The sequence below is a fragment of the Molothrus aeneus genome, chromosome 6 (assembly GCF_037042795.1).
Source record: "Molothrus aeneus isolate 106 chromosome 6, BPBGC_Maene_1.0, whole genome shotgun sequence".
NCBI classification, from domain to species: Eukaryota; Metazoa; Chordata; class Aves; order Passeriformes; family Icteridae; genus Molothrus; species Molothrus aeneus.
Window position 1 is genome coordinate 11,604,586 of NC_089651.1, and position 13,805 is coordinate 11,618,390.

The 13,805-nt window shown below is 39.5% G+C and overlaps 1 protein-coding gene across 2 annotated transcripts in view; it reads left to right on the plus strand.

Annotated features, from left to right (window-relative positions):
- Positions 1-13,805, plus strand: part of DENND2B (DENN domain containing 2B) — a 117,055-nt gene that overhangs the window by 26,395 nt on the left and 76,855 nt on the right. For both annotated transcript variants that reach the window (XR_010783881.1, XM_066552833.1), the window contains exon 2: positions 2,665-2,769. Coding sequence is in view for 1 of the 2 variants with exons in the window: in XM_066552833.1 (XP_066408930.1) it covers positions 2,690-2,769 (80 nt within the window). In the remaining variant the exon portion in view is untranslated. The remainder of the gene's footprint in view (positions 1-2,664; positions 2,770-13,805) is intronic.

Genomic DNA, 13,805 nt, shown 5'->3' on the forward strand with positions numbered 1-13,805 from the left:
AAAATAACTTTCTATATAACAATAACATTTACTTTAGGTTTTCTCTCCCTAGTTTAGGTTTTCTCTCTTGTTTCTTTGTCTCTGTTTTATTTTTTCCCTTTATTTTTGGGATGCAGTGGTACATGGGTGGGTGAGTTTTTTGGGGTGATAGAAGTCTTTTCTTACAGGCACCTCTGTAAATGACTGAACACTTTTCTGCCATGTTCACATTGTTTGCATTTTTTCTGCATATGCTGGGATGATACCAGCATCACCTGCTTTAAAATATTCATCCAAAATAAGCTTTAAAGGAAAATTGAAAAATAGAAAAGTCAGTTGATATCACCATATATATCATAGTCTCAGCGGCATGGGAAGGAGCACACTTATATCAGTAAATTTGACATATCTTGAGAAACTGTCTTTAGGAACTCAATTTATCTTTAGTTGAAAGCAAACCACTTTGTTCTACTTGACATTTAAGGAGGCTTTGAAATGTAACATTTAAATAATCACTCCTTTTAAATGTTGATGATGATGATTTTTATCAAGCTTTGACATACTTTTCTTTCCTTCCCCTCCTCCCCCTTTTCTGATTTTTGGGTTTCGGAAAAGTGGACTCTCAAAACCAGCAGCACAAAAGCACACTATATTTTTTTAATGTGTGAAATCAGTCTCCCATCTTTTTGAGGGTGTCTTCAGCTTATTTTTATGTTGAACAAAAAAGCAAGTCTTGGAAAATTAATGTTACACATGCATGCTAACAGCTACTGTTCTCCTTACACCGTGTTTATCTCTCTTATTTTTCTCACATTAAGTGTTAATAAGTGATTTAGATTGAACACAGTAAAAGTATTGAACTGGTGTGTGGAAAACATTAACAAAACTGCTTACTCTCTGTGGAATGTACAGTCCTAGAAAGCTTGGCCAGCATTAGCAGGCTGCCTTTTTTGTCCCAAGCAATCCCTTTTCCAGTCGGAACAGGCAGTTCTGTAACAGTCCTGTAATCTTGATAATGTAACGCTAACAATAACAATGAGACACTGGAGGAATTTAGGGAGCTTCAGTGTAGAAAAAATGTTACCAACCAGGGGGAAAAAGAATCTCTGCTTAATCTGGGAAAATTGATACAAGGCAGCAGAGAAGGACAAGTAGACCTGGAGTCTGTGGTCAGCATGATTTACTCTGCCTCTGGAGCTGCAGTCTGCAGATTTTCTGACTGTGTTTGTGGCAGAACTGCTTGGAATAAAGTGGTTTAGAGAATGTCCTTTGACTGTGATAGGTCAGTTAGTGTAGGGATTTTTGTGTGTTGTCAGCCCCCAGCTTGTTTTGCAGCATCACATTACAGCGCCTTCTCAAGCAGTCTGGACTTCCTGTGGGTTTGAGTAAACAAGAAGTTTCGTAACACTCCTTATTTTTGCATTAGCTGTGCTGTTAATGGTCGTAAAAGTTGGTAGCTCTGGTCAGACCCTGGGTGGCAGTGCTGTAAACCATGGTAGATATTTTAGTTTATAAACTGAGCAGCATCTCAGAAACCACTCAGACTGGTGCCAGCAGAGCCACAGAATCCTTCATAAATGACTCCTGTAGCATCAGGTGGAGTAAATACCGTTCCTTTTCTTTCTCAAGGGACTTTGCTGGCATTTTAGGAATCTTATCATGACATGAAAATACATTCCTCCCTCATTTTGCAAAATATTTCTCAAGGGATTACAATGACAGAAAAAATGGCCACTAAGAGCTGTGCTTTACACTGTGATATAGTCAATGAAGGGGCTAATGATATCCCAATTATATTAGAGATTCCTGCTTTTGCATCCCTTGGATGGCATCCTGGCCTTTACCCATATCATCATGTTCTCCCTTCAGTCACAGCATGACATGGCTGTTAAGACAGCAGAATGAAGGTAAAATAAATCATGGTACTGGGCTGTTTCTTTGCCAGTGAGCAGCAATGTCACAGAAGTGAGACTCATCTTTTGGGCACACAACTTTATACACAGGGCTGAAATTAAGTTCACTGCTTTTGGGATTACCAAATAGTTAAAAAAAATAACTAGGAATTGATAAAGATTCTTTATATTACCTGAGGTTTTAAAAGTGTCCTAAGACAGCTTTACTTAAAGAATCCTGAGGCCAACAGAGAAAACTGCTTGTGATATTTTCATATCACAAGCAGATTTGAAAATTATATTCAAAAATCCATCATTGAATAATTTTCACTGTTAGAAAATATTTCCATAATAGAGTTGCACTTTAAAGGTAAGAAAGCTTTTTTTTATTCCTTGGGACAGCTGTGGTGCGGTCAAACATCCAGTCACAGCTATGGTGTTTGCAAGTATCACACAGTGCTGTTGCTGGGATCTCCACATACTCTGATGGATGGAAGAACCACACCAAGCCTGTGAACTTGATATCAAGTTTGTTCATCAGACAGGCCAGCACCTGAAGCACACACCTACTTCTCATAAGTTACTTCCATTTATAGCACTGGGCTGCAATAAACTTGGCTGTGGATGTGCAATAGCAGCAGTAGAGGGTTTCGTTTTTCAGGATCATCACTACCCTGATTGCATTTTATAGAGTGAAAAGCAACCTGGAGTTGTGCCTTTACACAGAATAGTAGTTCAAGGAGTTAATTGTCATTTGGGCTTGCTGAAGCTTAATTGACTTTTCTTCTCACAGATATCCACATTTGTAGAAAGCAGAAATGACCATGACTGCCAACAAGAACAGCAGTGTCAGCAGCAGAGCTGGAGGGAGTAAAGTGCCTCAGGACACTCTGGATAGGTAAGTGGAGAACTGCAGGATTTGTAGATTTTGAGTAAGGTCTGTCTGTGTTTGGTACAAGATGTCTGTTCAAGGCTAAGCAACCTCTATTCTGACAGAAAGAGAGCTTTGCTGGGCTGAGGGAAGTTTTTTGTAGGGAGTGGAGGACCCAAGGTATGAAGAAAGGTTTCTTATTGAACAATTGCTGCTCATGGGCTGGTTATGATGGGAGCGATTGCAAGGAAGGAGCTGTGTGGAAGGTGCTGTATAGATCTCAGAAATTTTGGGCTGAATTCCTCAGCCATGTGATTGCATGCCAGCTCTCCTGCACTGCCAATGTCCAGTTGGTGTTTTGTGTTGGTTTGTGTCACTTTTCCTCTGCTGTTTCTGCCTTCACAAACCATGGTCAGACCATCTCCAGTTGCAGGTCAGGCAGCAGGTGGGAAAGGGCTGAGTGTAAGGTATAGAGCTCATCTCTGTTGCTTTGCTTATTTGTCCTTTCTGTAGCATTAAAATAATTTGCAAAGTAGATTACCTCTGTAATTCACAGTTAGGGGAAAGGCTACACTTTTAAAAATGTGCAGTCAAAGAAAGATGCAGACAACCAGCATAACATCTTAGCATAACATCCATTCTGGTTTTTTTTTTTAATTAGGTGTATTATGCTGTGGTAGAGCTCAGCAGTGGTGGGCTCCATATCCTTGTACACTTGCCAGTTTGTGTGTTTGCCATCTCCTAGTACAAAATAGTAAAAAGATAAAATAATGAGGGCTGGGGGGCTTAAGGAATTTCTAGAGAGATATTAATACATAGACATTAATAACAGTTCCCTAATGATTTCTGGAGCTCTCAAGTTGTTTATTGGCCTTCCACCAGTGCAGACAGATTGGTGCTGGGAACTTGGGTCTAGACTTGGGCAAACTTTGGACAAGTCTCTTATTTCAAAATAATTTCCATTCTGAATAGCTTAGAAAGTACTGTGGGATACTAAGTTATTGGATAGTAAATGTCAAATAAACTGTCTTTCCTTATCATCATCATCATCTGTTTCAATTAGAATTTTTCAGGAAGAGATTTTTCTAAGTACAAGTAAGAGCCTGAAGCTAAGGACAATCTTTAGGTGCACTTGCTCAAGAAGGGATGAGATGACTAGGCGGTCATGCACCATTTCTCCATCCATTATTTTGCCTTATGTAATCTTCACCTGTCTCTGAGAAACCCTGCAAGAGGATGTTATCTGAGCCAACCATGAGCATTCTTCCTTTGAGTCAGACTGAAAATCAGTGTTGGAAGTGCTGGCATCATAAAAGTTTAAAGCTTGCAAAACTTATTGTAAACATGTTCAAAGATTCTCTTAAACTGAACAGTCTCTGTCTCTATTGTGGGATATGACTGGGCATTTGGAAACCTGCAAATGCACTTTATGATCTGTGATAGCAGTTTCATCTAGTGCTGATACTGGCATAACACAGGTGTAGCAGTCTCTTGGTTGCTAAGATATATTTTCAAGAGTTATTTTCTTGTCAATCTCAGTTTTGGTGGGGTTTATTGTTTCAAGATTGTTCAGTTGATGGTCTTAGAGGTATTTCCCAACATCAATGATTCTGTGATTCTAAGATGCAAGGTGTGATTGAGGGATATGGTGACATCAGCTGGTTCAACATTTTCTGATTGCTTATAGATCAGAAGCAAAGGTCAGTAAAGTCTCTAGAAGTCCTTCTAGTTACTTTGGTTGTCATTCAGATCTCTATAGATCACAGATTTGAATTTTAATAATAAAAATCCTCAGTGGAAAGAAGGTGCCTCCACGTAAACATCCATCCAGCTGCATGGTTTGCAGGCATTAAGATTCTTGCAGTAACTAAAATTCCCTTGGTCCTCACCAGAGTGGGAATTAACTGTCATGAATCACCAGAGCCATTTTTCCACCAGAGTCATTTGAATGGCACTTCAGGAAATGAGGGAAAGACAGAGAACAGAGCAAGGACATTATTGGGGAAGATAACTGAATTTCACCTGAGAATCTGGCTGTGGGATTCATGGGTTTCTGCTGTGAGCACAGGAGGGGAAAAAGAACTCTTGGATCTGAAGAAAGTGAAGTGCTTTAAATAAAACCACTAATGCATTTTTTAAAGTTACCTGAAATTCATTCACCACTTGTTAAAAACTGAGATTTTTTTTTTTTTGTGTGTTGGGAGAGAAAACTTGACTGTGCTCTGAATGGGAAAATTGTAGAATGATGACAAGGGTAGTTGAAGGTAGAAAACATTTTCACTACAAGACAAGAGTAGATTTATTGTGACTCTTCATCCTAGAAGGGAAAGGATTGAAGGGAAAGAGGAGTATCTGAAATGATATATGGAACAGAGACGATAAATAGGGAAAAATACTCTTTCCATTTAAGAGCTAACACAAATCCAATGAAACCAGAAGACAACAGGTCAAGAATCAGTTGAAAAGAAGGCATTTTTCAGCAGCATGTTTTTAAACCATTAAACTTACTCTTATGTGATGCTTCAATCAGACAAATCCATGGAAGAAAAAATCTTCCAAAGCCTTTTAGTCACAGAAATAAAATCTCTGAGTCAACAGACTTAAGCTGGTTAAGTTGTGCTGCACATTCTTATTCTCTTCTCCAGGCACCTGTTAACTCTCATGGTCAGTGACTGAACCTTGGACCAGGAATGCTTTTTTGGTCCAAGCCAGAGGGAACATTCTGATGTTGTTTGGAACAAGAGTCAGTTACAGGAAGCAAATTGGAGAAATTGCAGAAGGCTTGTTATGCTTACAAAAGGAGACTCTGGCTTTCAGTGAGCTTCCAGAGTACAACTTTAATCCTTCCTTGTGAGTCACTGAGGTGAATGCCAAGGAATGGAAGGATAGGAAAGCACCTTGGTTGTAGCTGGAAGTGACTTCTTAGCAATTCTGGTAGGAAGCAGCTCTAGGAAATCTTCTTAATCCTTCAGCAGGGGACAAAGGAGCCCATAGCATGATTGCAGCTGGTGCACTACCATGACCTTGTTGCATCAAATGAGTTTGATTTCACCATAGTTATGAGGATCAGTGTAACTCTGAGGAAACCTTAGGAGAACAGAAGTCACAGGAAGGCATAGTGGTGTTTGTAGCTCTCTCTCCTTACAATGTGGCTTGGTTTTCCTCAGCAAATGATTTAATTTTTATCTGGAGTATTTGGGTTTTGTCAGAAACTCTATTATTAGTATTTGTCCAAAACTTGTGTTTTTTCCAGTGCAATCAAAGGTTCATGTAGAAATGGCACTACTGTCTTTGACTTAAAAATCACCTCTACACTGTACTGTATTAAAACAGGCCAATAGTTATGTCTATGAAGTCATAGTCTATGAAGTCATGCTCTAGATAGCAAAATGCAGCTTTCAAACTTGTAGGCTGTGTAGTATAACAGATACAAAAAGTAAAAAAAATCCTGAACAAAAGATTTACATATTATTATATATCATTATATCTTAAAATTGCAGCTCAGTTTGAGATGCTAGATGCAACAAGGACCAGTCCAGACCTGAAAAATATTTAGAGTTGTGTGGCTACATAACTTCTGTAAATAATTCTTAATTCTTAATTATTTATTAATAATAATTATTATTAATAATAACAATTATTAATTAATTATTAAGTAAAATTAATTAAAATTATTAATTAATTAAAAATGTCTTTGGCTAATATGCCATCTCTTAACTCTGCATCTCAAGGCATTTTATACACTTGAGCCTTCTCAAATGCTGCACATTTGTGTAGGATGTAACTGAAGAACAGGGAGGGTTCGTTTAGAGAGGACCCCATTGATTCAGTTTTTTATCTGAGTTTATTGTCTGAGGCATAAATAACATCAGATTTTGAAGATACAGACTTCTTCCAGTGTATTTGTAAATGGCAGAATTTCTCTTTGCCTGTAAAATTTTCTGTGGTGCTAGGTGTCCTTATGTATGGGTCCCAACTTGGAGAACAGAAGAGGGCTTTGGAAAGCTCAAAAACATTTTACAAAAACAATTACAGTGAACAAAAATTGTTTGCTGCAGATAAATGTTTTACTAGCATGGTGACTTTGGTAGAATATATAGAGGGACTGCTGTGATGAGCAAGAGCAAACATTCAAACAAACTTTCAAATGTAGTGTCTCTGAGTTTGATTTGGGAAGATAGCCAAGGCAGAAACCAACCCTGATTCCAGTTGTGGAAAAGGACTGTGTCTGAGAAAAACTGTTCTCAGAGGCTGTGTGTCCAAGGAAAGCTGTACCACTGGAATCACAGGTGTTTTGTCACAGTCTGGATTTTGTGCTGTGGACTGTTGTCTTTCCACCCAAGCTCCACAGGAAAGGTGGTGTCCTCACCAGAGGATGTTGGTGGAGGATGTTCTCCAGCTGAGCAATCATGATTATTGGCACAACAAACCGGGGGTGCTGATGTCAGGGGGTGCTATAGCAAGACACCAGAGATTTGTGCAAAGAAATGATTACATCTGCAATTTGCCACAAGCGCCAAGTTACAAAGTGTCTATTCAAATAAGGCTCATAAAACTTCTATCTAAATACTTTTAGTTGAATCTTTGGACCAAATACACTCTTACTTAGTTAAAACTGAAATCTGATATCATGAGTTGGATCTTCTTGCTTGGGAAGAACTGAGCTGAGTACCCACCAGCCTCTAAATATAGGCTTTGTTTTTTATCTCTCAGCAGCATGTGAGGACATTAATGTTGTCACTGAGAGTTTGTCACCCCCATTAGCCTAACCTGCTGAGATATGTTTGCACTGGCTTTGTGACTCAGAACTTTTTCCTTCTCCAGAATTTAAGTTAATAGGACAGAAATTTAATTGGTGGAGCTACCTTACCTCCAGTGAAGGCAATAGAGAAGCACCAGAAAGTCTGGACTAATGTAACTACAGACACCCCAGGAATGTTTCAGGTGGATTGTTTATAATTCTTTAAGTATCAAATGAAAGAATGACTTACATTTCTTAACCAAGTAAGCCCATGGGTTGGTTACTAGAAATATTGGTTTGGATTGGTTTCCTGTCTCCACCATGTACACAGGTCCATGCTCAGCCATTTCACATGCATGTCAAGGTCCTGTGTTTTATTACTGCATTTCTCTCAAGGCAGAAACAATCCTAGAAAAGTCTTAGAAACTAAGAAAACTTCTAGAAAAATCTTAGTTGAAGGAAGACTTTGTGCCTGTGCTTCAGCCTTAAAAACCTGAGCTGTGTGACCACTTCCAAAATCAGTCATACTCAAGCCAAGCTCATTCAGTTTTATATCAAATGTATTTATTTATTTTAAAGTGAAATTAATTCTTGGTCCACATTACTAAATCCAACTAAAATACTTTGTTTCCCTTTAAAGGATTATGTGGTTATGGGCTGGGCACAAGTCTAGAAATATTTTGCCTTAGGAATTGACACCTCCAGAATTCTTAAATAAAAGAATGTGTAGATATATCCAGTGCTGGAATTAAGCAGTGCTCTGCTGTCAGTGCTTGAGTAGGGCTGGCAGTCTTTTTGCTCTGCTGGCTTGTCCTCATAGTGCTTTATTCTCTTCCCTTTCTACAGTAAATTCTTCATTTCAAAGATAATCTCATGTCTTGAGGAAAACTCACCTGTTTAGGGAGAAGAGTCATCTTCAGAGAGGCAATGCCTGTGCAGGACTTGGCTCTCATTTAGAGACATCCCTTCATGGATGCAAATGTAGGGCCTTTTGTTTGTGTTATCAGATATGTAACAATATGCCTTTAATTCTTATTCATTCAATTATTCTGCTATTCCTAATTCAACAAAAAAAAAGAAAAAGCAAATTAACCAGTGCTCCTCAGCTCTGTGTTGGACTGTAGGGACTGCCCAAATTTGTCAGGTCATTCATGCAGATGTGATCCAGTCTGCCTGCACTGACAATGAATTATCCTGTGACTAATGCAGAAGAGCTGCGTTCACATCCAGGGTGGATGACTCCAGGGGCAGGAAGGGGAGGACAACCCTGAACAACTCCCTCACCACCAGTTACAGAGCCTTGGGAGGGAGATAACTCTGCATCCACCACAGAGGAGCCCTGGTCCTACTGTAAAAAAATATTACCAGCAAGATAAACAAAATGTAATTAATTGCATTCATGTATTTCCCATGAATAGAAATTTAAAGACTATGAGATTTATTTTTTTTACATACCCTGAGATTTCTGATTAGAGAGCATTGTGAAGACTGTAATAACTTGCAAATCAAAAGATGCATCTTCAGCTTTCTGTGTTGCTCTAAAGCAATGAGGTTTTGATCTTATTTGAAATTCTAATGCGTGCAATTTTCCCACTAATTTTTTGTGTGATTGCCATTGTCTTAGCACATTTATGGTAAAGTATTTTCTCATCTCTTACTCTTTCCTTGCTTAGCATGTGGAAGTATTGCTGTGAGTGATAGAAAGGCTGCTTGTTTCCCTTGTGGATGGCTCTATTTCAATTACAGGTGAAAGGCTCCATTTTAATTAAAGGTGAAAGGTGCTCTCTGCCTGGGCTTACACTTAGTACACAGGAACAGGGAAAGCAGCAGGTCTAGAAGTGGTTGCTGGCTCTTTACAACTTTTGACATTTGTGCATGGTTTGGAAGGTTAGTGGATGCTGTTTTGTGCATATTTGGGCATGCAAGTTTTATCTGAGGGCTCTGAGGAGGAAGGAGTGAGAGCAGCTTGAAAAAGAGAGTCAGTTATGTATGCCTAAAGCAGGAAGCCAAGGCTTTTCTGCATTTTTATTTTAAAATAAAAAATTCTGTTGCCCCATCAGTTTTGGGGTGGCCTGGACTAAAACATTTCCCAGTTTTTCCAGCCAGAGCAGCCATCAGGGACTTTGTTAGAGCAAGAGGCCAGTGGTGTGAGTTAAGCTCACGTGGTCTCAGCACGTCCCAGCCTCTCCCCACTGCCTGGGCTGGGACCTCTCCCTCTGCTGTGGGAGATCTCCTGGCAGCTGAGCAGGGCTCAAGGCAATGAGGCACTCCACACTGAACTGCTGAGATGGATTTTCCTGCCAAAAGTATTTGCCTACTGCTCAGAAGTACTAGTGAGAACATTCATGAGCTCTTTATGAATTTGTGAGAGAGAAAAAAACAAATCTCCTGTAGAAAATGTTTGTTAATTCAGAAGAGAACCAAGTTTTAATATTTTGACAATGAGCTTGAGAACAGGAAGAATAGTGATTTAATAAAATTCTAAGACTAAGCAATATGCTCAGTTATTGGAGATGTGATGAAACACAGCTTTGAAAAATTTTGTTTAAACCACTGAGATTTCGAAAACCATACAAATAAACTTCAGCCAAATAATGATGAAAACGGAATAACTGATATGAAATCTATTAGCAAATACTGTACCCTTTGCTTTACAAGCAGAAACAGCCTGAAACATGCAGCTGACAAATTTTCAGCAGCTCCATTCCCAGCAGTGCAGAGTTTCGTTTGGTTCAGAGGGGAATAAGAGCTGTTGTTTACCCTGTGAGACTGGAGGTGCATTTGGGACATGGAGCTCTGGCAGCACAGCTCTGAACTGGGCCATGGGAGGTGGGAGGGCCATCAGGAACAGAAACATTTGCAGTGGGAAGGAGTCACAGTGCCGGTTCAGATGACCCTGAGGCTGGGAAGGGTTTGAATACAGGCTTTGACTGTCCTGCTGATTTCCGATGGTCGGGGCGCAATGTTCCCCTCCCTTGCTGGGCACTGACCCCGGCCTGGCAGAGCTGAGCCTGCTGCAACCTCTGCAAGTCCCTCAGCAGGGCTGCAGAAACACTCTGATGAGCACAGTGCTCTACAGACACGAGAGGAATGGTTTGTGAGATGGGGTGACAGCTTCTAGTTAGATCACGAGATAGAATTGGAGAAGTGCACCCACTTCTGGATACATCCTTTGGGCTTCCTCAAAACAGTGGGGAATTTTGCTATTCCTTTTCTATTGCTGGCTGCTTTGTTTCACTTTAATTTTAAAAGTCCATTCAGGAAGAATGCACTTGTCAGTCAAACAAATGACTTTTTCTTAGATGGAAATTTTACTAATATCTCCCTCCCATTTGCATAGGTTCCTAGGAAAACACCCCAACAAATCCTAAAATTTTGATTTGATTTTGCTTCATAAAGCTTCAGATCAATTTGACTTTGTTATTACTTAAGAGGCTACAGGAATATTGTGAATTGCTTGTATAAGTTAATTCTCATGTCACTTGGAATTCTTTGTTTTTATATGAAGAAAATCATACCTTATCATTAAAATTACCTTTTCTATTAAGGTTTATATTTGTCAAAACCACTGGAAACTAAAAAAAAAAATTAGAAAGAGAAACTAACAAGTCTTATAAAAAGAGTTCTAGGTGAGAGGGTACACTAAAGAAGCATTTTAAATGCAACTATTGCAGTATGAAGACTACTTAGATTTCATCCTTATTTGCATCCTTAGACTGCAATCCTTATTTGTTTAATCACTATATTTTCAATAAGGTACTCATGGGTACTAAGATCTGAAATAAACTTAGATAATTTTACGGGAAATTATTACAAGAGCTTGATTTTGGAAATGTTTCTGATATCTTTCTAGTGCTTTTACTGCACTGAACTGTAGTGAATAGAAGCAATGAGGAAGACACATGTAAAACACCCACAGGAGTCCCCACCTGTGCAGTATCAGAGAATCAGCACAAGTTTTTTGTGAATTTGTTTTTTGGGTGACCATAAGAAGTGAGACTGAAGTCCTCAGGGAATAGAGCATAGTAGTCATGTGCATAACATTTTTACATTATAATGCTAATATTTCAGTTTTTCTGGAATGAAACTCTATTGCTTTCTGGGCCAGGAAGATGCTGACAATCTCACTGAAAAGACCATCAAAGATGCCAGTGATGAGCATTGCAAATGATTTTTCATGTTCTGTGAATATCTGTCCATTTAGGAGCTAAGACACTCATCTCTTTACACTTGAGCTCTTGAAAAGCCATGAGTGTGGGAGAACAATTTCCTTCTGTGCCCTGATCAGTCTGGATTTGAATCAGTGTCTTAGAAATGAAAGGGTCTGTGTTGTCTTATCAGTTTCCTACACTGTTTGGTTATCCTAAAAAGATATTTTCCACTTGTGCAGAGCACAACATTAAAAGAAGACATAGCAGAATTTTTGAAGATTGAATTTGAAAGGAAGATCTGAATGTAATAAGGTAGATAATATGTTTCTCCCCTGACTGGAAAAAAAAAACAACCAAAACCCAAAAACATTTGCCTGGGAAAACAAAGCAAGAAGTGCACAGACCTAGCACCCTCACAGGCTTCATTCTCTAAATAACATAGCCACTATTCATCAGGCAATATTGTGTGATGAAACTGGGAATTAGCTCAGTGATGAAACTGGGAATTAGTTCAGTGCTTGATTCAGTCTCCACACCGAGCATCACCTTCAGTCCTCACATTTGAGGAACAAACATTGACAGCAAATGGTCTTTACAAGCAAAAAAAGCTGTAAACATTTTTCTTCAAGCAGGAAAACAGGGCCTAATTGAAATACACAGCTGGCATCCATGTTATTAAAATATATAGCTGCAAAAATGCCCAATCTTCCTGGGAGACTTTTTTGAATTGTGACATTTGTCGCAATTCCCATCATGCACCCTGAAGTTATTTCCATTCTGGCCAGGTCCTGTGTATAGAACTGGCAGTGTGTCACAAGGCAATGTGTCACATTCCCTTGGCTCCAGGGATCCCTGGAGCTGTTGAGCAGCAGGCATCTGGTAGGATGGGCTTCAGTGCTGAAAGCACAACTAAATATAACCATTTTAACAGATATGATGTTCCCAATAACTAAATAACACTGAAAAAAATGATTTATTGAGTCAATCCATAAAATTCTATTGTAGTCAATGGGAATGTCAGTTCTTGTAAGAGCCTGACTGCTTTTTTTGAGAGCCTAAATATCCTGTTTGTTATTAACCAGAGAGGAAAATTTTGCCCGGAGTGTCCATATGTTGTTCCTGAAGCTCTTTGTTAAAGCACTATTTTCATAAAGGAAATATTTTATGATTATCATATTAATGATGAGCTTTATTGCCAATATGTGCTAGTATTTTATTGTGAGGGAGCTGTAGGAAATTGCTCAAGTATATGAGAAGTATTAATTTGTTTTCTTCTCTCTCCTTAGCTATAGAAAGAAAATGTTAGGTCTATAAAACAGGGTCACTTCAACATAGGTGATCCACAATACTGTGGCTGTAGAGCAAGTACTTTTTTGGCAAACAATTAACAGCAGCTAATAGATGGAAATGGTATTTTTCATTTTGGATTCCTAGGATAAATCCATCATGCATCACAATTTCCTAAAAACAAGCTTTTTCCAGGTAACAACATAACTATTTGGCTGTAAAAGCACAATTCATCGCAGTGGCAGCAGCACAGAAAGGCTTTGTGATTCAAATTCTGCCAGCTGGAAGCTCTGAAGGTCCTTTTAACAGCTAATGCAGGCAGGCAGATGAGCTGCTGGTACAGGGGACTTCAGTGCTGGGATGGGCAGTGTTGGTGACACTCAGGTGAGGGTTAATCCTCCTGTTGTCACAGTGTGGATGTCTCCAGCTGACTCACCCATTTTATTCTGCAGTGGCACACTCACCCTGACTCACCCTGGGAGCTGGGGCCAGAGGAGGAGCTGTCAGTGCACATAACCTAACAAATACCCAGTAATGAGACAGCAGACCTCTGCCCCCTCGATTTGTGCTGGGGTGGGAAGCCACTTTATGTCAACACAGGCAGAGGGGAGATGGCAGACAGCCTGTGGCCCTTTGTTGGCAGGGACCTGAAAGGGTTTGAATGTGGATTTTTAACCTCTCCCTTTCCTGTCAAACAGTACTGTCACCCATGTGGGCTTCAAGATAGGGGCTGAGCCTGGCAGGCTTGCTGTGTCTGTGTGTGTGTGGTTTGGTCCCTGACACAGCTTCTAGGATTTCTTTAGCATCAGGCAGCTGGATTGCCTCACTTCAGAGCTTCAGGAATGAACTGCAAACTGTTGCTTCCTGTAACTTTAAAATACAAA